Source organism: Megascapheus bottae, chromosome 15 (assembly GCF_031878675.1).
Source record: "Megascapheus bottae isolate mThoBot1 chromosome 15, mThoBot2.hap1, whole genome shotgun sequence".
Taxonomy (NCBI): domain Eukaryota; kingdom Metazoa; phylum Chordata; class Mammalia; order Rodentia; family Geomyidae; genus Megascapheus; species Megascapheus bottae.
The window spans coordinates 22,281,549-22,303,352 of record NC_143523.1 but is presented as its reverse complement, the minus strand read 5'-3'; the positions used below and the strand labels follow the sequence as shown (position 1 = coordinate 22,303,352).

The window sequence follows — 21,804 nt, the reverse complement described above, 5'->3', positions numbered from 1 at the left end:
CCAGTGTCAGAAGGAGAGCTCAGCAGTGGCCACCCCCTGCTCCTTCATCCAGATGCCACATGGGGGGAGCCTGACAGCCTACTCTGATACCCCACCATTCCTGCAGACACAGAAGAGAGCGAAGCCCAACAAGCGAACCACACACAGAAGCACATTTCCAGAGCCTTGTATTTATAGGTGCTTACATACCTCCACCATTTGCGTGTTCCCTTCACCCTACACAGGCCACAGTGCTCATGGCACAGCTCCAGCTGCCCCAGAGAGACAGTAGCTGTCTCATAGAGGTCAGGACACCCCTTCTAGCATATGCCTCCACCCACAACAGTGTAGCCCCCAGCACATCCCTCACATGCAGCGGCACCCTCCCAGCCCTCCCACACACATAGCTAGACCAGGCCTCCAACCATAGCACATCCCAGCCTGCTGTGCTTTCACGTACACCCACACACACGTGTGCATCAGCAAAGCCTGCAGGATCCACACACACAGTTCTGCTCTAAGACTCCAACAGTTCCTAGCTACTTGCCTTTCTCTCTGCCTGTTCTTTTATCCCATAAGCTGTTTGTCTTCATAAAACAAAAATCAAAAGTCTTTTTAAGGTGCCTGAGCCATAAACCAACAAAGGAGGAGCCGGCCAAGGCGGGCGGCTCAGTGCACCCTCCCTCAGTCCCCGGCTGTATTACAATGAATAACCTTTATTTACTTTCATTAGACTATTAAACACCAGCACAGTCATTTTTCCCCCTGAAACTCGGAGCAGGGCCCATAAAGCAAATCCGAAGCCTAATTGAGTTCATTTTAATTTCTCTCCGATCACAGCGAATTACTCTGGTGATAAATCAGGGGGCAGCTTCACCCCCAGTAGAAGGCCTAATTTGCAGCTAATTACAAAACTGATTTCTACAGGAAGATCAATACGAGAAGGAATTGGAAATGACGAGGCAATCCCATCCAGCCAGGGAGGGGAGGGGGTCCTCTGGGCAGGGTGGGGGCGTCAGGAAGTGGAAGGGAAAAAAAACGGACCCGAAAGAGCAGAAAATCAGTTTTAATTTAATGTAATATTAATCAGAGCAACTTTTCCTGCTTTGTGTAGGCTCCTGGTCTGCCCAGCTCAGGGGTCTGGCTTGGCGGTGGCTGCAATAAAAAGGCAATTATCCAAGTGTTTCGGGCAGGACACCCTTTCAGAGTCAATGACTGGCCCCCTCCCACCCTTCTGTTAGCCATGTGGACTCTTCCCCTCCCCAATTTCATACCCCAGTGCACAGGCAGAGAGCAAGGGGCCAGTGGGGCTGTCTTTGTTTGTTTTTTAAAAAGGGTCACCCATACCTGATCAGCCAGACCAGCAGTGCCAGGCTAGAAGCCCCTGTAGGCTCTTCCCCCAGCACTGCCTCTGCCAGCATGTAGGGGTATGATGAGGGTAACTCCTCCTCCCCCAAGCTTCCTACTCCCTGTATGTAGACATCCCACACTGCTCAAGAGAGGCACATCCACATAAGCCAGAGTCTACAAAAGTTTAAAGGATACTAGGAATGCTACCCATAGTGTGTACTAGCTCCCATATCAGATCGCCCCCACAAAACTCTCCCATCCCTGCCCAGCCTGCCCCCCCAACACCCCTCTGCAGGGCCATCTCCTTCCACCCCATCTGGGAGGGCCCCGTTCCTCCTCTCCATCTGCACACTGAGTCCTTTCTCTGAGTGTGCATCAATAGAGAGCTGTCACTTTTCTCTCTCCTCCCAGGGGAATGAGTACTCCCTCCCAGCGCTGACCCCTGGGCTTGATGAAGTCAAGTCGAGTCTATCTGCATCTACCAACCCTGAGCTGGGCAGCAACGTGTCAGGCACACAGACATACCCCGTCGTGACCGGTAAGGAGGCTGAAGGAGGGTGAGAACACTCCTTTTAGTGGGGGCATACCAAGCCCTGCTGTCTGGGGACCAGTGTGACACCTGGGCACCTGCCATGATATCTGCAATGAGAGAGTGAGCATGAGCCTCCAAAAACATAGGGTGCTTCCTGCACAGACCTATGCAGATGTGGGAGAAACATTATGGTCAGCAGATAGAGCTTCAGCCAGGAAAAGTAGAAGTTCGAGGCCTCCTGCTGGTTCTCTGTGCTGTCCTCCTACCTTCCATCTGCCCTTTTTCTTGCCTCTCCCAAGATACTCAGAGTTTTGTACCTCTCCTTAGAATGTGTACAGAAGATTACAGAGGACAAACTAGGCCAGGCTGGCAAGAATTGATCATAAATTCCCATTATCTAGCCTCCATGTTCCTTCCCTTATTCCTAGGCTCCAGGACAGCCTGCTTTTCTCTCCCTCCAGGCAACACAGGTAGCTGTGGCTTTGGCCTTGAGAGTATGGCACCCAGTTCTGTGCAGTTAGAGACATAATGATCTCAGTCTTTTCCCTGCTTCCTAGAGAAGTCACTGAGGCCAAGGTTGGTCAAGTAGCCAAGTAGTCAGGTTGGACAGGTGGTTAACTGCAAGAGAGGGCATCCTGGCCAGGACCCCAAGTTGCTCAAGTAGCTGGAATGGTCCTGCAAGGAAAGGCTAGTGAATGACACTCCAGGCCCAAGAGCTGCAGGCTTAGGAAGGGTTTCCAGGCCAGAAGAGTGCCCACATAGGAGAGATGAACATTGAGGTATTATTAAAATTCACCTAATTATTCTAGAAACACTAAAGCCAATGTGCCATTTGTTCTCTGAAAGACAGGATGATTGAGAAGGGTCTGCATGGGGCTTGGGAGACACTGAGGCATTACCTGCCGACTGAGCAGAGGTAGCCTGGGAACACGGCAGAGGGACTACAGGGAGTCAGAGCTAGTGGCAAAGATGGGAAGCAGGCATGGGCCCCACTGAAGGGTACGATTCTGGTGGTGACTTGGAAATGATTTGGGCATGGTTCAGGCTGAGATAGGCTTTGAGTAGCCATACAGCCTCCAGGAGGCTCAGAAGAGCCCTCTATCAGCGTTCTCAATTTCTCCTGATGAGATGTCCTGGTACCATTGTGTCTAATACTGAGAGGTGTGCTTTGGCTGGAGGTGTGGCCATTAAGTCTGGAAAGTGCTCCTAAACCGACTGAGCTTATAGATGCGACAGGATTAGCTGGATCAGAGCGTAACCTAGATCAGCTAGCTCTTGGCATGAGCTTCTGCAGCCCCACTTGGGGGAATTTATCCTACTTGATCTTCGGACCCAAGTCAGGCCACCTCTCTGGTGCGGTGGTCACTTCTCAAAGGAGTGGCCTACACTAGACAACTGACCATTAAAATAAGAGTACAGAAAACTTCCTTCTGCTCCCAGTGTGTTCCTCTGTGCTCAGGACCACAGTCCAAGAAGGCAGGGACTTCCTGGGACTGGACATGTGGCTTTTCAGGGTAGGGTTTCTGCCGTAGGGGACCCTGGGACTGGTACAGAAAAGTGCCTCCACCTTGAGCAGACCCCCCCCTCCCCTCTCCTCCCCCCCACCTCCTGTGGCCCTGGAACAGTCCCAACTCAGCCTGGGAACATCTCCGGCTGATCCATCTGGATCCAAGTGTGAGAAAAGTTCATTTCAGACCCAGCTTGACATTCCCAGGTGGCAAGTTAGCACTAACATCTCAATCTGTATGCGACATTTCAATCAAGCGAGGAGTAACAAAAGCAGAACCATTAACATTCGGAGCTGTTCACCAGTGGTAATGACGGGGAAACTCACTCAGAAACTGGAAATTACCAAAAAGAGAGAAGTGTATGGAGGAGTGGGGGAGGGGCGGGGGGAGGGGAGGTGGGGGAGGGGAGTAGGGAGTGATTTTTTTTCCACACTTAGGCCAAGATCCAATGTTTGGATTAATAGTGCCATTACCCAAGAAAGGGATGCAGATTATGCTCATTCTTAAAATGTTTTTGCTGGCAATTAAACGGCTACAGCTATTGATCTTTGTTGATTTTATGTCCTCCTTATTTGCATAATCTATTAAAGATGAATGATTCATGATGTGTTTATTATGGGGACAAACAGAATTTGCTGGAGGTACTGTCAAGGTGAGAAATGGGGCATTGCCAGTGACTTCATAGAGGCCCTCGGGAGTGAGTCCAGTTCAGGTCAGGACTTTGTGAATAGTTCTGAGCAGTGTCCAGAACAGACAGACTCTGCATGAGTTCTAGAGAAATGTTGGTGTCTTTGAGAACTGGGTCCAAACAGGTGCCAGGGAGGGGAAAGACTCTTGGTACATTTGTAGGAGTTCCTCTCAAATATTCTTTAAAAGCTTATTTCATTCAAGAATAGTAAGGGACTTGGTAGAGAAAAAAAAAAGAGCTTTGCTGCTAGGTAAGCCAGGTGAATGTTAACGTAAGAGAGTAGCAGGTTCACGCGGTGCCCAGAGCCTGGGCGCTCAAGGAGTCCTCTCCATTTCTCACATTGAAGGCACCCAAGTCATCTTCCTCCCTGAGAACAGATAAGAGAAGGCTGCAAACTTTTAGGGATGGGTCCTGAGGAAGCTGGCACTATAAGACCTTGGCCTAATCTAAAAAGCCAGAACTTATTGATATTCCTGCCACCTTCTGGCATTGGAGGCTGATTTCAGACTTCACCAGCCACTTGATGCAGCTGTTCCACAAGGTCAGGACTGAGAGGATCGGGAGCCTGGACTATTGTGTAGAAGGGAGAGTGGGGCCCAGTGGGCCAGGACACAGCTAATCATATTGCAAGCAACGGCGGTTGCCAGAAGCTAGGACTCTGCCTGATAGCCTCCCCCACTCTCCTCCCATCAGGGAACTAAGGCAAGAGACAGATTTTTTTTTCTAGGTAGTGTTTGCGAGTTCTGCCGAGATTTTAATTTTACTGCATCACAACCCAGCAAGCTGCCAAGTCAAGCTGGTTATTTAAATTTATCACCCACTCTTCTTTCCGCCGCTGGGCTGCTCTAGCTCTGCAGCATCTCTTCTCTCCAGCCCACTGCTCTAGGCTGCTGGTCTGGAACAGAGCTGAGAGTCTCCCCCTAAGTGATAAGGAAAAAAAAAAGACCTGCTAAATGAGAGAATGGGCCAGGGGCAGTCTGGCCCCAGGCTGTTTGGGATAGCAGCCTCTTCCACCTTCTTAGCTCTGCAAAGGACTGAGCAGGAGATGGTCTCTAACCTCTCTATATGTGACAGTAAACATTCTGATTCTGTCTGCTGGAGCCCATATTCTCTAAACTCTCCCATCGTTGATAGAAATGGCAGTCCCTCTCCTGAAAGGCTTTCTCACCTCCCTCCCGCCTGGATAGACATGGGCTGGGCCAGGGCCAGGGCCAGGGCCTGGCAGGAGAACCTGCCGGGATTCTGGCAGTCTGGTTAACCTGGGTAGAAAAGATAGAAACTGGTTTTAGGATCCCTAAAGCCACTGGAGATGGCTTTGGAACATTCAGAGAGTCCCTTAGCTTGGAGAACTTCCTGCCTTGAAGAGAGACAAGCTTCCTTCCCTGGAGACCACAGGAGGCAAGAAGATGAGGGAGGAAGTCAGTGACAACGCAGCTCCATGGCCAGCCTTGAAGCAGGACACATGTGTCCCAGGAGCTGCTTCAGAGCAGGCTTCACTCACTGGCCTCTAGTGGGCATCAGTACCAAGCATTGGGAGAGCCTGTGTGAGTGTAATTCTCACCACTCTCACTTTAGTTGTAGAGAGGTGATGTGGAGAGGCAGCCTAACCTTAGCAGAACACAGATGGATAAAATATAGCAACAAATAATATTAACACACAGCCAATCCTCACTCTGGTACCAGAAATAGAGGACAAGTCAAAGCCAGATCAGGATGTGAGCAATTCCCCATAGCATATCAGAGGTAGATTCTAATCAGGGACGGTTAAGACTGAACTCATCAAAAAGAGTCTGAGCCTCCATCAGAGTTCAAATATACACTATTCACATATTGTAGGAACCAAGAGCTTACTTAACTTTGGTCCACAATAGAAGATTACTCCCAAACCTCAGAAAGAACAAAACCAAAGCAAATTTGTAGAGGCATTCAGCAATCCAAAACATAAGGAAGGCCTACAAGGGAAAGAAAAAAAAATCACCCACTGGAAAGAATGCTCCATAAAAATTATATACCTTGTGTGAAGAAAGCAAACTATCATGAGGGAGAGTAATACAAACCATACATAAGACAATACCTCCAAGATGTAGAGATCATAGAATAATCCAAATGTGAAGATAAACTAAGCATGTTCAATATTCTAAACAAGATCAAAGTGTAAGTTCTGTCTTTAGTACACGTCCAGATTCCCAGAGCTCCTTCCTCTCCCACAGCTCAGCAAATTGTCAGATAATGAAGATCAAAAAGGACAGAGAATGAAGACCACACCTCTAGCTTGTTGTCTTGGAGCTACTGAGACAACTGAGCCTCAGGCCACTAGGAAAGCAGAGCCAAGTCCCTGCTTATTCAACGTCCCCTCTCCTACCCCCCATTGCTGAGTCCCAACAGAGGAGCTGACCTTTTCTTTAGAAAAATGTCTGAACACTGGAGAGTTGGACCCCTGTGTATGTAGGAAATATGTTGACTTCTTCACCTGATAAGGAGAAGTAGGTTTTATTCGAGAAATTGATCAAAACTTCTCTTAACGGCCAGAGACTAACAGCTTTGAAAGACTCCCTAGTTCAGGTCCAGTGCGTTTTGTCCAAGGCATGGAGACAGAGCAGCAATGCCGGCCTCCCAGAATCTGGTAAGTCTGAGCAAAGATGGAGAGGCCAGAGGCTGGTGAGCCAGAGTTGAGAGCTGAGCAGCAGGGTTGGATTCAAATGGATTCAACCTCAGACAGAAGAGACCAACTCTGCAGCTCCCACTCCTGGCTCCCAGTCAGTCAAATGACCTTTAAGCAGAGAGAGGTGTGGATCCTGGGAAATCATCTCCCTACTCTGGGAGTCCAGAGGACCAGGGACCACCTCTTTCCTGTAGTTAACAACCCCCTTCCAATGAAACTGCATTTCCTTCCATAAAACAAACAGCACTTAGTCAGCCCTTGAGGAAGAAAGGGCAATAAAGGCACAAGAAGTGTTTCTGAAGCGACTCTCTTAGTCTTGTCTGTTGGCTCAAAGCTTCTGATTAGCTAGAGGAATTTAGGGTGGAGATTAGTTGCTCTCCAACCTTGAAAGGAGAAGGTGAGAACAACTTTGGACAAGTGGCAAAGTCAGAGGCCCTGTGAAGTGTGCAGACTTTTCTGCACCCAGTGCTCTTAGACCCGTCCTGTATAGACTAAGAAGGTCCACAGAAAAGAGGAAGGCCTCCTCTAGACATCCCTGAGCCCCCACCCCCAAGGACCTCCAGCCCCAGACCTCATTCGATTTAATTATGGGGGCATTTCCATAGCAATGAGACATTGACAGATATGCAGGAGCCCTGGGTCTACAGCTTAGGGTCTACAGCTTAGATCAGGCTCCTTCCCCTCCTCCTCCGTTCAGTTCACCTCCTCAAGGAAAGAATGCAAAAAGTCACACACAAATCTGCTCCAGGACTTGGAGAGGCAGGCCAATTTAGAGTGGAAGGAAAGCTATAGCACTTCAACCCCAAGTCCATGTCTATGCCGACCTGCCATCCCAACAGTGGGCTGTCCCCTCCAGAGAGCTGTTGACACCATTACTTGGGACTTTCTAAGGAAAAAATATTGGCTAAGGAAAAATCTAATGTGATAACCCAGCCTTTTTGAATAACTAGAAGTTGTGTGTGTGTGTGTGTGTGTGTGTGTGTGTGTGTGTGTGTGTGTGTGTTGATCCTGGGGCTTGAACTCAGGCCCTAAACTTTTTTGCTCAAGGCCAGCCCCCTACCACTTCAGCCACAGCTATACTTTCAGCTTTATGCTGATTAATTGGCAAGAAGGGTCTCTTAGCCCTTCCTGCCTGGGCTAGCTTCTAATGGATGGTCCTCTCATTCTCCTGAGTTGCTAGGGTTTCAGGTGTGGGCACCAGCGCCCAGTTGTAACTAGAAATTCTTAGTAGTGGTGTCTCAGAAATGATTTGCTAGTTTTAAAGCCACCTGGGCAAGGCCAGAAAACATGCTTCCCCCAGACAGCCACCCCACTCCTTTCCCCCAAGTGGGGTCATTGTTTCGCTCTCCCTCCCCATGCTTAACTGTAGCCTCAGGACAGACGAGCCACAGCTTTTTTAACTCTGAGCTCTGGAAGACAGTTCTGCCACTGTTGTCACTCCGGAAGGGCTTTCCGTGCCTTCAGTCTGGAATCCTCCCCTCTCCTCCCTAGTGGTGGCAGGCTGTCAGGCAGGGAGGGAGGAAATCCTGCAGCAGGCTCTGAGAACAGCCTAATGCTCCAGCAGCTTAAGTGACCGTTTTCCTTGGGATTAGGGTTTCACTTACACAGAGCGCCTGAAAAACGCTGTGCTTTCAGAAGGATTAGAGCTGACAATTCAGTGCTCTCAGAGAACAAAATAAAGCCAGAGAGGAACTGGGAGACCTGGAGTATCAGGAGACTGTGCAAACAAGCTTAACCTCTGCCCACCCAGCACGAGGGGCTCATAGACTCAGAGCCCATCGTGAGCCCCTGGCCCAGCTCCCGGATGCCAGCTCTACCCAGCTCTTCTCGTCATTTGCAGCCTGCTCCTAGAGAAGGCCGCCTTGAGAAGTGAGAGCACTGGAGATTTCTCATCCTCTCCCTGAGCCTCATCTCTGTAAATGAAGGAGTTGGCATATAGGATTCCTTTTAGCGTTTGAAAACGTGATTCTTCCCAAAGCCCCCAGTCTTATTCCAGGATCCTGAGGCTGCAGTTCCATCCATGGTCCAGATGAGTTAGAAGGAAACTGCCTGCTGTGGGGCCCTGGGCGAGAAGACGGCCCAGCCCTGTGAGGGCTGTGTGCTGTGGAGGAAGGGTAGAAACAGCATGACTGGCTCTGTCCAGCTGTTTGGTAGTACAGGACCAGACCTTACTGAGCCCACACACATCATTGCCTAGGACACCTCAGGGACTTGAGGTCCAGCTGTCACTGGGCAACAGATCAGCGAAGAGAGCAGCCACCCTGAGCTGTGGGCACAGCCCCCTCTGCTGGAACCTGGAGCAGGCGAGCCTTGGGTTGAAGTGCAGGGCCTCCACAGAACCTAACGGGGTCCTCACACAGACACATTTGCTCCAGAGAACAAACCTTGCGGGAGGGTGGAGGGAGGAGCTAGTGACTTCGGCGATAAGAAGCAAAATGCTATGTATAGAAAATGCCCTCTCTTTTGAAAGTATTTTGTACAGATTCAAAGACCATTAGTTTGGTGTATTATATGTAATATGTGATAATAAAGGGTAAATATAAAGGTGCATGTATTTAGACAGTAATTACAGATTTATTAACCACATTTGTATACATATTACAGTTGATTGTGTTAAATGTAGCCATAGACTGCCAACCTTGAAGATATCTAATGTCTTCATTTTTTTTTGCCACTTTATGAGAAGCAGCCAAACTTGAGGATAGGGTAGTAAAACAAGAGTTATGTTTTCTGGCCTTAGGGTCCTCAATGTCAAGTGGGTAGCAAAAGTGCTCATTTTCAGAGAAAGATGCCAAAGAAACACTTCTCTAAACTCCTTGGATGTAACTTTTGCTGTATAAATCTGGGTCTGATAAGTCTTATTGCCCAGGCTGTCACTAGCGGCAGTTTCTGCTTCTTGAGCAGTTTCTTTTTTAATCTTTCCTTCGTCTTCTCATGCTGACATTTCCCTGTACTTCAGATAAGCTTCCTTTACACTTTACATTTTACTGTTTCCCGTATGATCTTATTTATTGATATTATTCAGGTAGTTGCAAACAAATCAGCATTGTACATGAAAGAACAGGTTCTCCTGTTTTTTTAAGCACTACTTACTAATCTTTTATTATATTCTCAAATGTTATGAATACTTTTGATAATATGATAAAGGCCATATACCATCTACACCAAAAGATGTACTTATAATATCTATAACATTTCAGGTATAGCTTTCTGCAGGTCCTCTAAAGTGATCTTTGGAGTCCTATGAAATCAGTGAATCCTACTTTGAAATCTCCACTGTAGACAATACAAGAGACAGTTAGTGACAAGATGCTCTGTTATAGGAAGGATTAGCTTAACATGGTCCCACATTACTTTCTTGGACCAAATATCTTTCTGTTTTCTAGGTCTACAGTATTTGAGAATACCATTCCAGAATCAGTTCCCAAATGTACTTCTTGCTTCATAGTCCAGGCTCTGTCATCTACTAGCTGTGAAAATGTGAACATAATATTTAGTTCCTCCAAGTTTCAGTTTTTCATCTACAAAATGGGGATTAAAGACGGGACAATGGGTAGAGTCAATATGAGAATTAAATGAGAAAATATATATAAAATATTGAAGATAATGCCTAGTAGACTGTTGGTGCTTAGTGAATGTTAGTGAGTCAAGGTACAAGGAGATACACAACTCTGCCTTTAGATCATTCGTGAGACTATTAAAGCAGCAAATTTTCTGGTGTCCAAAATTTTCTGATATCTTAATAAAGTCTCTCACTTTGCTCTCTTGGTACGTGTGAGAGAGGTGGCACTTAGATTCTCCAAAACAGTTGATTTGCTCTGGCCCATTTGCTAAGGAATGTCTGACAAAAGTGCACTGTCTGATTCAAATGTAGTGATTGCTGTAGAAATTGGCTTTAGAATCTTTAGGGACTTCTTCAGTTGAACTGAGAAGACATCCTCATCAAGTACAGTGCTTCTAACACTTCTGGGTACTTTAAGATTCTTAACAACTACTGTTTCCTGAAGAGGCTCTTTGTTTTTCGGGAAACTCTCCAAGGAGATGAATGCTCCACCCTGTGGAGTTTTACTACAGACCTTCCATGTCAGTTGATTATTCCTTGTGTTGCGCACATGTGTGTGTGTGTGTGTGTGTGTGTGTGTGTGTGTGTGTGTGTGTGTGTGTGTCTTAATGACAGTGTAATGGGTATGAGATTTTCCTTGTTAGATGACTTTTTTGCCTTTTCTGTGACTCTTTTGGGGAGTCTGCGCCATAAAGGCAGTGTAGCACAGACATGTTTCAAGTTTTGGCTCTACCATTTACTAGCCATGTAGTCTCAGGAGAATCTCCATGCCTCTGTGTGCCTCCATTTTCTCATCTTTATAAAGAGGATATTAGACTGATAATCAACTGGATTGCTCTTTTATCTATAAAATCTTTGTATCTTTATAAACCAGTGGCCCATATGAAATGTCTACCTTCTTAGAGTGACCAATATGAGATTCTTACCTTCTTGTAGGACAAGTTTATATCCACTTATAATTCCTGTGCAGTTTTCATGCTATTGGTATCGTCAGTGAGCAGAGCACATACGAGACTGCTTCCTGTCTGCTGGTGAATGGCACATATTTTATAACTGCTAGGTTCTACCATGTAGCTGTTTTCTTCTGTTTCTGTGACTTGCCTTATTTGTGTAAAGAATGTGGCTGTGCAATATTAGTCGTTTTAGAGTTGTCTTTACTTCCATCTGTCTCTCCCTCTGTAATACTGCAGCCCCCAGTGCTCTGACAGTTCTTCCTTGCACAAATTCCATTAGCTATTAATATTCCCTCACCAAAGGAGGTTTACTCAATGAATGTTGCTGGGCAATTAGTATAACAATCTTAGTAATTTGAAAACTTCCTGCAATATATATTTTCTACTATTGACAACAATGTTGCAGAAGAATATATAGCCCTAGAAAGGGTTGGATCTTTCCTGCTCTTTGGCTATCACCTGTGTAGTAATGAAAGCATCAAGCATGCTTTGTATGCAGTGGCTTGCATCGTTGTTGGCTCTGGGGTCTTCAGCAGGCTCCTCTTGGTGGTGACACTGATGTTACAGAATGGAGTATGGCCATATGTCATGTGCTAGAATGTTCCACTGCTTTGTCTCATTGTGGGCCTTTTGTACATTTTTTTTTAATTGCTGCATGGTGCTTCCAAAATTTCGTTTTTTAAAACTAGAATTTGGAAATGTGCCTTCAGTAGGTGGCTTTCAAGCTGCTGGAAGTCGGCCATACCATTTTGCAAGTGAGAAAGCCAGTGGGAACAAACTTTGCATAGGAGTGCCTCCAGGTTAACCGCACCTAACTTTCCAGTCATCTAGCCTCTCTTCCTCTCTCCTCAAGCTAGGTAGGGGGATTTTGTGACAAAAAATTTAGATTATTAGGAATTCATATTGAACAGGTTGTAGAAACTATGCAGCTGAAAACCCGAACTCATATGCACTTAAATTTTATTTTTTTTTTAAAAAGGTATACTCCTTTTCCTGTCTGCTTTACATTTAGACTTTGACAAGCTGGACACCAGTGGCTCATGCCTGTAATCCTAGCTACTCAAAAGGATGAGATCTAAGGATCATGGTTCAAAGCCAGCTGGGGCAGGAAAGTCCAAGAGATTCTTTTTTTCTTTTTTTTTTTTTTGCCAGTCCTGGGCTTGAGTTCAGGGCCTGAGCACTGTCCTTGGACTTTCTCAAGGCTAGAGCTCTACCACTTGAGCCTCAGCACCACTTCCGGCTTTTACTATATATGTGGCACTGAGGAATTGAACCCGGGTCTTCGTGCATGCTAGGCAAGCACTCTACCACTAGGCCAAACTCCCCACCCAGTCCAAGAGATTCTTATCTCTAGTCACCTGACAGAAAATTGGACATAGAGCTGTGGTTCATGTGGTGGAGCACTAGCCTTGAGTGAAAGAAGCTCAGGGACAGTGCCCAGGCCCAGAGATTAAGGCCCAGAACTGAGAAAAGAGCGGGGTGGGGAAGACAGAAGAAACTGGATTTCCATGCCTTTCTAGTTTTAAATCCCCCATACCAGTGAGTGCCAGTGGTTCACAGCTAGAAAACAGAGAAACCCTTATCTCCAAACAACTAGCAAAAAACTGAGCTGGAGGTATGACTCAAGTGGTAGAGCACCAGCCTTGAAGGGAAGATAGGTAAGAGTGTAAGGCCCTGAGTTCAAGCCCCAGTACAAGAGAGAAAGAGAAAGAAAGAGAGAAAGAGAGAAAGAAAGAAAGAGAGAGAGAAAGAAAGAGAAAGAAAGAAAGAGAAAGAAAGAGAAAGAGAGAGAAAGAAAGAAAGAGGAAGAGGGGAGGAGTGAGGGAGGGATGGAAGGAAGGAAAGAGATATGGAAGCAGGACAAAATGAAGAAGAAAAGGAGAAGAAAACCCACAACAAAGCAAAAGTCAATTCTATCACTCTAGGTTACGAAAGCGATTTTTTATTGTTGTTTGTCATGGAGCTTCAACTCTGGGCCTGTGTGCTGTCCCCGAGCTCTTCAGTTTAAAGCTAGTGCTCTACCACTGCGTCATAGCACCACTTTCAGTCTCACAGACCTTTGTGCCCGGTTTGTCTTTGAACCTTGATCCTCAGGTCTCAGCCTCCTGAGTAGTTAGGATTACAGGTGTGAGCCACTGCACCTGGCCAAAAGCATTTCTTACATGACAATTCTATTCTGTTCTTGAGTTTTAGAAATATAAGATACTAGCTACATTAGATAAATATAGAGGAAAATCATTCTATCGAATAATAAAGCTGAATCACAATAGATGTGTCTCACTGTTAATTTTTCATCATGCTATTGTTGAAGTTAAAGAAAAAACAAATTCAAACATTCACATTTTGTTCCAGCTTTACCTCCTTGTAACAGCTCAACATACATGAAACAATTAGAAAACAATTAAAACCTATTAGGAATTGGCTGTAAGTACAATGGAGGGGTAGGAAGTTAATCAACAAGTATTTATTGAGTGTCTACTGTGTTCTCAACTATTCAGAAAATCAGTATTCAGGTCCTGTCCTTGGGTTGCTTACTGTTTGATGAAGCAAACTATGACATGAAATAATAGGGCTGATAGATTTATACCCTATTATGACATGGAGAACAGATCCTATAGCTGCATATGAGAGAAACTTCCCTGATGAGTAGAATGGTAGGGATTTTGAGGCTTGTTCTAGAAGAAAACTATGAACAAGAAAGAAGGACAGGTCATTGCAAATGCGCAGGGGCTTTATATCACACAGTGAAAACAGTCCAACTACTTGGTACTGGTGGCTCATGGTAATCCTAGCACTCCAGAGGCTGAGATCTGAGGATCATATATAAAGTGAGCCTGGGAAGAAAAGTCTGTGAGACTCTCATCTCAAAGTAGCCACCAGAAAAGTGGAAGTGGTACTGTGGCTCAAAGTGGTAGAGCATTGGCCTTAAGCAAAAAGAGCTCAGGGTCAGTGTCCAGGCCTTGAGATCAAGCCCCACAACAGACAAAGAAAGGAAAGAAAGATGGAAGGAAAGAAAGAAAGAAAAAAGGAAGGAAGGAAGAGGGAAAAAGAGGAAGAAAGAAGACAAACTCAACCAGGAAGAGTAAAAATTAGAGTTGCGTGGAGGGAGTTGATGAGTAGAGAGAGAGAGCACAAGGAAGCCTTGAAAGCCTTCAGTTACTATTCAGACTACTCGGTGATATATTTTGGTTTTGGTTTTGTTTTTTAAAAAAACAAGGAAATGTGTGATGAAAGCAATTTTCTCGAGGCTAGCCAAGCAGCCGGCCTCAAGCTAGCCATACATCTGGTATGGCCAAAAGGAAACAACCACTGTGGCCAACGTTAGGAGTTGAACTGTGAAAATGATAGAGGAAATGGAAATGTATGCACCAGCGATAGCTAAAGAGAACTGACGATCCTGGAGACTGACTTCATCTAGCAGGGGAGGATGGGTGAAGGCTGTGTCAAGGACTCCAAAGTTGTTGGTCTTGTTGTCTTCAAAAGGGTTAGTGGCACTGACCGAGGGGAAAGATGAATCTGCCTTATTAGGTTTGAGGTGACAAAGGGATAGATAACAAAAGCATTCAGCAGGCAACTGAACATGCAAAAATCCTGACCCATAGCTTTGTATACTTAGAGAAGGGTAAACCTCTCAAAAAACTCAAGGTAGGGGCTGGGAGTTTGGACTAGTGGTAGAGTGCTTGCCTAGCATGCATGAAGACCCAGGTTAGATTCCTTGGTACCATATACATAGAAAAAAGCCAAAAGTGGTGCTGTGGCTCAAGTGGTAGAGCTCTAGCCTTGAGAAAAACCCAAGGACAGTGCTCAGGCCCTGAGCCCAAGCCCAGGACTGGCAAAAAAAAAAAAAAATGTGTCGAGGTGGAGGTGAGGAAGGTAATAGGAGATGAGGTCACCTTCAAAGGGACAGAAGCAAAGAAATGCTTAGCTGGGCATGACGTTCCAGGCCTATAACCTGAGTACTTAGTGAGACCCATCTCGAATTAATTAATTAATTTGGAAAAGGAAGAAAGAAAAGATAGTTTGGAATAGCAATGGGGAAGATGATGACCAAGACCTAACTGAAGAAAAGGTGGAGTGGGCAGGGCACAGCTAGACCTGTGACTTCCTTCAGCCACATCTTGCCTTCCTAGGGTTGAAAGTGAAGTAGACTGGCACAAGTCGGCAAGGAACCTTACTGAGAATACATGGACCCCAAGAGAAAACAGAAATCTCTATTGTGTGGGACATGTGTGGGAGATGGGAGAAGGCAAATATCATCGTCAAAAATTGGAGTATGCAAATATCGTAGCAATGGAGGGGACAGACAAGGAAACAAAGCCATCACATGCAACGGTACTGCGGAAGAACCATTGATGGATTGGGGAATCTCCCAGCTCTTGAACTAGCTAAGCAGCACTCATCTTTAGCTATTTAATGGAGGCCTCCAGCCATTGGTAGGGATACCAAATTTTGCTCATTGGAATCTAATCTGATCTTCACACTGTTGGTTCTAAGTTCCTTATTTACCTTAGGAAAGGGGGGAATCATTTCTATAGCATGTAATGCACAGTCACTGTCAGCAAAATATCCCCCTGCTGATCTCTACCGTCCTCATCTGCCAGACCCAGCACCAGCTCAACTTGGAGAGGGCAGAGAATGCTAGTGAGCTCTTTGGGGGGAGGGGGGCGGGTGGGGAGCGAATGTTCTCCAAGCCTGAAGGGAAGACAGGAGTGTTAGGAAGGGAGAGATGCAAACGATAACCAAGGTCCTTTTGGCCACTGGAGAGACCACAGCTGATGATGTCTCTGAGGAATAAAACCAGGTCATCTCCATTTGGGTTGGGAATGAAAAGAGAAACAGGCAAAGGCAGACACACAGATGCACTGAAACCCAAAGCTACCCAGAATGGAGGTACACGCACAAACAAGTTGTACACTCAAGCTTGGATCTGTGCAGGCAGCCAGGGACCTGCTCATTCAAGTACACATCTGCTCAGAGTTCCTTCCGCCCCCAAGAGTGTGCTCTGCCTGGGGCACACCACTGTACACAGAGGCAGAAGCTCTCTTCCAGGCCTCACTCCTCCCCCTTTGTGTTTTTCCAGGTCGTGACATGGCGAGCACCACACTGCCTGGCTACCCCCCTCACGTACCCCCCACTGGCCAGGGAAGCTACCCCACCTCCACCCTGGCAGGAATGGTGCCTGGTAGGTGAATGCTGCAGCTGGGTGGGAGGTACTAATTGGGGGAGAGCTACTGAATGGTCTCTAGTCTGAAGCTGGAGGTGTGGGAGGACAAGGATGGGACGATACCCAACATCCCTCTCTACAAACCCTTGTAATTCTGTTCTCTCTTTCCCTGGGGCTGCAGTTGGCCCCTCATCTTCCCTCATGAGCAATCCAGAGAGAGTTTGTAGAAGTGCCAATGACTTTATGTCATGGTTCCCTGCCCCCCCCCCCCCAGCACCTACCCACCAGAGCCTGTTCCCCAGGAATACTCAGCCTCAGCTCCACTCCCAGTGCTCCAGCCCACCCTAGTCAGCTGACAAGGCCTGAAAGAGCCTGCCCTGGTTTCCATGGAAACTCAGAACCAAGAACCATTTCCAGGGTCATGTTAGTCACTCAGAAAAAGCCACTCTGGGTCCTCACCAAGTCATGGGAAGTCCAGGTGGAAACTCAACCCCACTCCTGGGAGAGGAGGGGACACTAGTTCCGAAGAAGAACTGAGGACTAGTTCTGCCTATGGCAGAAACTAGAGGGACTTTGCCTTCAGAGAGACAAACAAGAACACACGAAACCTTTCCAGATGACCCAGGTCCTCACTTATCCCCCAAATTTGCCCCATGGCCAGTCTCGGATTGTGTGGCTCAGGGGTGCAGAGGCCGTATTTAGGGGCCAGTTGGCTGCAGGTGAAGGTCATGATATCCCATCCCTCAGCCTAGATTAGAATCCTGGGTTGGAACTTGAAGCCAGAGAACTGCCAATCCTATTTGCAGAAACACCAAAACCTCTTGCCTTAAAGAGGGTAAAATTCATCCCAGCCCACAACCCTCTGCCTCTGGAGAGCCTTGTGCCCTGTCCTAGAAGTGTCCCTCTCATTGGTGGGGGGAAAGGAAGAGAATAGAAGAGGTTGACTAGCCTCATTTGTCTGGGATCACCTAAAGGCAGCCCCGCTAAGCAGAGCATGGGTGGGGGATGAGAAAAACAGGGAGATTGTTACAGAAAAAGGCAGAAGGGAGACAGAAGTGTTGGTGAAGGGATTACCGCCCAAATCTGGGGGAGAAATGCAAGCACTTTTGTGGGGCTCGAGGAGAGATTCTTCGTGAGGAAGGTCCCAGCAAGTGAGCAAGTGAAGGCTGGAGGAGGTGTTAGAGAGGCGGGGGTGAGGGGAGTGAGGAGGAGGGGTGAGGGTGGAGAGTCTGCAGGGAGGTGGAGATGAGGGGAGCCAGCCGCAGAGAGCTCATGGTGGCAAGGGGGGAGTCGTTAAACAGAATCTAGTGCTGATGAGGAAATTACACTTGTTTCATTAGCGATGGGGAAGGAGATAGCTCAGTTCCTCTTGGTCACAGTTGAGCTCAGAAGCTCATTATCCTGCTGCACGCATGCTTTCCCTCCTCGTCAATAAACAGGCTTTCCAGTGGCTGCATCCCCCACCCCCATCCCAGCTCCCTCTCCAAGAGGGGCCCCTTCTCCTCTACTTAACCCGCGGTTAGGGATCACTGTAAACAGTCTAGGGTCATCACACAGGAGAAAGGGCGAGGGGGAAACCCGGAGACCTGGCCTTTCTCCCCAGAGGGAGGGGGGCAGCTTCCGAAGGCTCCCAGCCCACGGGCCCTTCACTCTCGCTGCTGCTGCTGCTGGACCAGCGGGCAGCCCACTGGCTTGCCTGCGGTTTCCTCCCCCTGCCGGGAGGCCTACGTTTAAAACCTCCAGAGGGAAAGATGGGAGGGGGTATTTCCCAGCAGAGCTCTCCGCCCCTTGCGCTTGGCACCGCTCTAAGATGCCATTCTTAGGACTTTCTGGGACAAAGTGTCCCTAGGGTTTCTCTTCGCCACCCTCCCGCGCTTCCTCCCTGTGGGGCTGTGCCTCCCAGAATCACAGTGTTCACTATAAAAGCCCTTTGCCTCAGGTTACTGGAGTGGGCACACTAAGACCCCGAACTGGCCCTTCCTCCGCGGGGAGCCCCGGCGCGCCCCACTCCCCAGATCGCACCCCCGCGGTGATCTTCCCCTCCCCTGGCACAATTCGTGAGGCGCTGGGATACTTTTCCACCTCCCCGCGGCTCTCCCCACGTGGGCCAGGTGTACTGCCCCGCCTCTGACCTGTTCGCACCCCTCAGTACCGGGCACTAGGGGGTGAAGGGGGCCCAGAAGCCGCCAGCACGGCTGGGTGAGTCCGCCTTGGAGCGTGGGTGTCTGATCCGCACTTCCCCACGGTCCTGCAGGGAGCGAGTTCTCCGGCAACCCGTACAGCCACCCCCAGTACACCGCCTACAACGAGGCTTGGAGATTCAGCAACCCCGCCTTACTAAGTGAGTACGCCTCCGGGCTGGCCCGCGGCCGGCTGGCTCCGCGCGTCCGCCCGCGGTGCGGCCTCGGAACGCGGGAGCCTCTCCAGGCCACCAGACCTCCGGGGTCCGGTGGCGCAGCGCCGAGGCCCGGGAATCCCTGGAGAAGCCCTGCGCCTCCGGCCTCGCCCCGCCCTCCCCCTCCTCCCCTCCCGGGTCACGGGGAGGCCCCCTGGCGACGCTTTCTCCCCCGGACACCTGGAGATTCCACAGCTCGGTGTCTCCAGTTGGGTCCCTTCGTCCCGCCCGGCGCGTGCTCCTCTAGGGCAACTGCCCGGGCGGCCCAGCCTCGGTCTCCCAGCCCTGAGCCCTCGGGACCCCAGCCCGGGAAGGTCTTTGCTTTTCTTTCCTTTTTTTGTTCTCCTGTTTGTCCTCTCACCCAGCCCATTCTTCTCCTGTGTTAACTTCCAGGTTCCCCTTATTATTATAGTGCCGCCCCCCGGGGCTCCGCCCCTGCCGCTGCTGCCGCTGCCTATGACCGCCACTAGTTACCGCGGGGACCACATCAAGCTTCAGGCCGACAGCTTCGGCCTCCACATCGTCCCTGTCTGACCGCCCACCCCGGAGGGAGGGAGGACCAACGCGACGCGATGCCTCTCGGCCACCGTCCCACCCCCACCCCACCCAAGACCCCCGCGTCCTTTCTCGTCACCCAGTCCGAGGCCGGCCTGCACGGGTGGAGCCGCGGGCGGGACCTTCGGGCCGGGGCCCGCCGCCCCCAGCCCCGCCCGCCGAGCCTCGGCGCCCGCCTGGGACCGCGCGGCGGCGTCAGGGGCGCCCCGGCCACCTCTCCCGGGCCTTGCTGAAGCCGCCCGGAAGCGGGTCGGCCACCCCGCGGGACGCCACCTTGGAGACGAGATACATTGCTGTGACACACAATCAAGCGCCGACTGCAGCGCGGCCCCGCGCCCGGGCAGCACGTCCAGGAGGCTTGGCCCGGGCCGGGGTGGAGGGGGGGTGCTGGGCCAAGGAAACTAAGAACCAAACGACGCTCTGCGGAAGAAGAGCCACCTGGGTGCGGGGGGGATTTCTTGCCACCTGCGCGTGCAGGTGTGCCTTGCCCCCGGGGGCAGAGTGCGGGCCTGAGGGTCGTGCTCCCCGGACGGCATTTGGAGGTGTCAAGTCTTCCGCAGGTTGCGGGGCGCGAGGCATGTAGGCTCCAGCGGTGGGCACCCACCGAGCCCGGCTCTTGGCTCTTTCCCTCCACCTTGGACCTCCTACCCCCCCCCCAACCACAGCGTCTTTCATATGCTGGCCTCTCACTCTCCCCCGCCACCGGTCACCTCCCCGGGTTACGACGCCCTGCGCCCCTGGTTCCTAAGTCCCCTGCCCCGCGGGACGCCCCCCCCCCCGCCAGGCCCGCTGCAGGACCCTATCCCATAGGCCGCAGCTACTGGCCCTCGGGGGCCGTGACTTAGCACCCCGACCCCTGACGGCTGGATGGAAAGTGGAGGACTGCCCACTCCACCCCCGCCCCTCCCTCTCCGGCAGGAAATGAACAAGAACCGCAAAAAAAAAAAAAGCCCACAACTTATTTAATAGGATGGTCTTTGCAAAAAGGAACAAAAGAAAGAAAGAACCCCCCCACCACCACCAACAACAGGCTGCTGCTTCTCGGAAAGACGGTGTGTGTCGTGTGAAGGCGAACCCCAGTGTATATAACCTCTTTCCCCTCCGCGCTCCCCGCCCCGTCGAGTCCCCGTCCCCCGCCGGCCCTGCCTGTAGATTCGCCCCGCCCCGCGGTGTGCCGGGCGGCCGTCGCCGCTCGCTGGGGGGAGGGGACGCCGCTACGCGCCCGCCGGAGCACAGCACACCCTTGGAGGAGGGGACAACTTTTTGTTTTTTTAATGTTACAAAACTGTTACGAAAGAAAATTCTCTATGCAAAATGACGAACATGGTCCCGCGGACTCCTCTCGCCTCTGTTTTGTTGGCTGTTTCTCTGTAATTCCGTGTTCTCGCTCTCTCCTCCTGGCATCTGCCCCCGCCCTTCACCTCCCTCCGCTCCTCCGCCGCTCTCGCCCTCTGTCTCTGTCACCCCGCGTCTGAACCTCCGACCGTCTCTCTCTGTCTTTGCCCCCCCCCTCTCTCTCAACTCTCTCCCCCGGCTCTGCCCTGGCTGCCCTGCCCCTCGCAGGCAAGATCACAGGTGGCAGCTCCAGCCTCCCGGGCTGGCCCTACTTGGCTGCGCCCTGCGCGCCTTGCTGCGCCCTGGCCGGGCCACCCTGCCCCGCCCTGTAGTTGCTCTCTCGGTAGCGGCGATGCTCCCTGCATGTCTCCTCACCCGTGGATCGTGACGACTCGAAATAACAGAAACAAAGTCAATAAAAGTGAAAATAAATAAATAAAAATCCTTGAATAAATCCAAAAAGGCTTGGAGTCCTCGACCAGATCTCTCTTCCTTTCGAGCCTTTTTATCATCACCATTATTATTATTATTATTATTGGGAAAGGAACATGAGAAAAGAGAATAGCTTAAGGGAAGTGCCGGCGCCTAGCCAGCTTCCAAGTGGCTTCCCCGGGGCCACAAGCCCCTGTTTTCGGCTCAGTCTATCCAGTCCTAGTGGGGCTGGCCAGGCGGGAGCCTGGGACCCGGACCAGTCCTAATCTTAGAAAGGTCCCGGGCCATTCTAGTTTCTTGGCCACTTTCAGCGCGTCGGTTCATTTTGATTTCTTTTTTTTTCTTGTGCACATGATAAATAAATAATAAATAAATAAATGATAATAATAAAAATTTTGTATGTCACTCCCCATGGCTCCAGGTTTGTCTCTCCCTGACTCGGATGGGCCTATCTCTGGTTGATCCTCAGGAATTCTGTCAATAATCCCCCTAACTCCACTCTCATTTTGCCCTCCCCCTCCCCAAGGTCTTGGCTGAAACTTTGCTGTGCAGTAGCTGAGTGCAGGTATGGCTGGGATAATCTTGTCATTGAGTACCCACTCTCTGCTACTCACCTTCACCCTCCCAACAAGACTTCTCTCTTCCAAACTTTAGAGTTAGCTTCAAGTTCTGCATCAGTATCAGGCCAA

General features: G+C 49.7%; 2 protein-coding genes across 2 annotated transcripts in view; both read left to right on the top strand.

Annotated features, from left to right (window-relative positions):
* LOC150053941 (uncharacterized) overlaps positions 1-1,848 on the top strand; it is a 59,968-nt gene extending 58,120 nt beyond the window's left edge. The window contains exon 7 of the mRNA XM_090345520.1: positions 1,741-1,848. Coding sequence (XP_090201646.1) covers positions 1,741-1,768 — 28 coding nt within the window. The 3' untranslated portion in view covers positions 1,769-1,848. The remainder of the gene's footprint in view (positions 1-1,740) is intronic.
* LOC150053940 (paired box protein Pax-2-like) lies at positions 1,786-21,471 on the top strand. Its single transcript, XM_090346068.1, has 4 exons — positions 1,786-1,867; positions 16,315-16,416; positions 18,653-18,739; positions 19,206-21,471. Exons 2-4 carry the CDS (start codon positions 16,323-16,325, stop codon positions 19,325-19,327), a joined length of 303 nt encoding a protein of 100 aa, XP_090202194.1. The 5' UTR covers positions 1,786-1,867; positions 16,315-16,322; the 3' UTR covers positions 19,328-21,471.
* Positions 21,472-21,804: the final 333 nt, after the last annotated feature.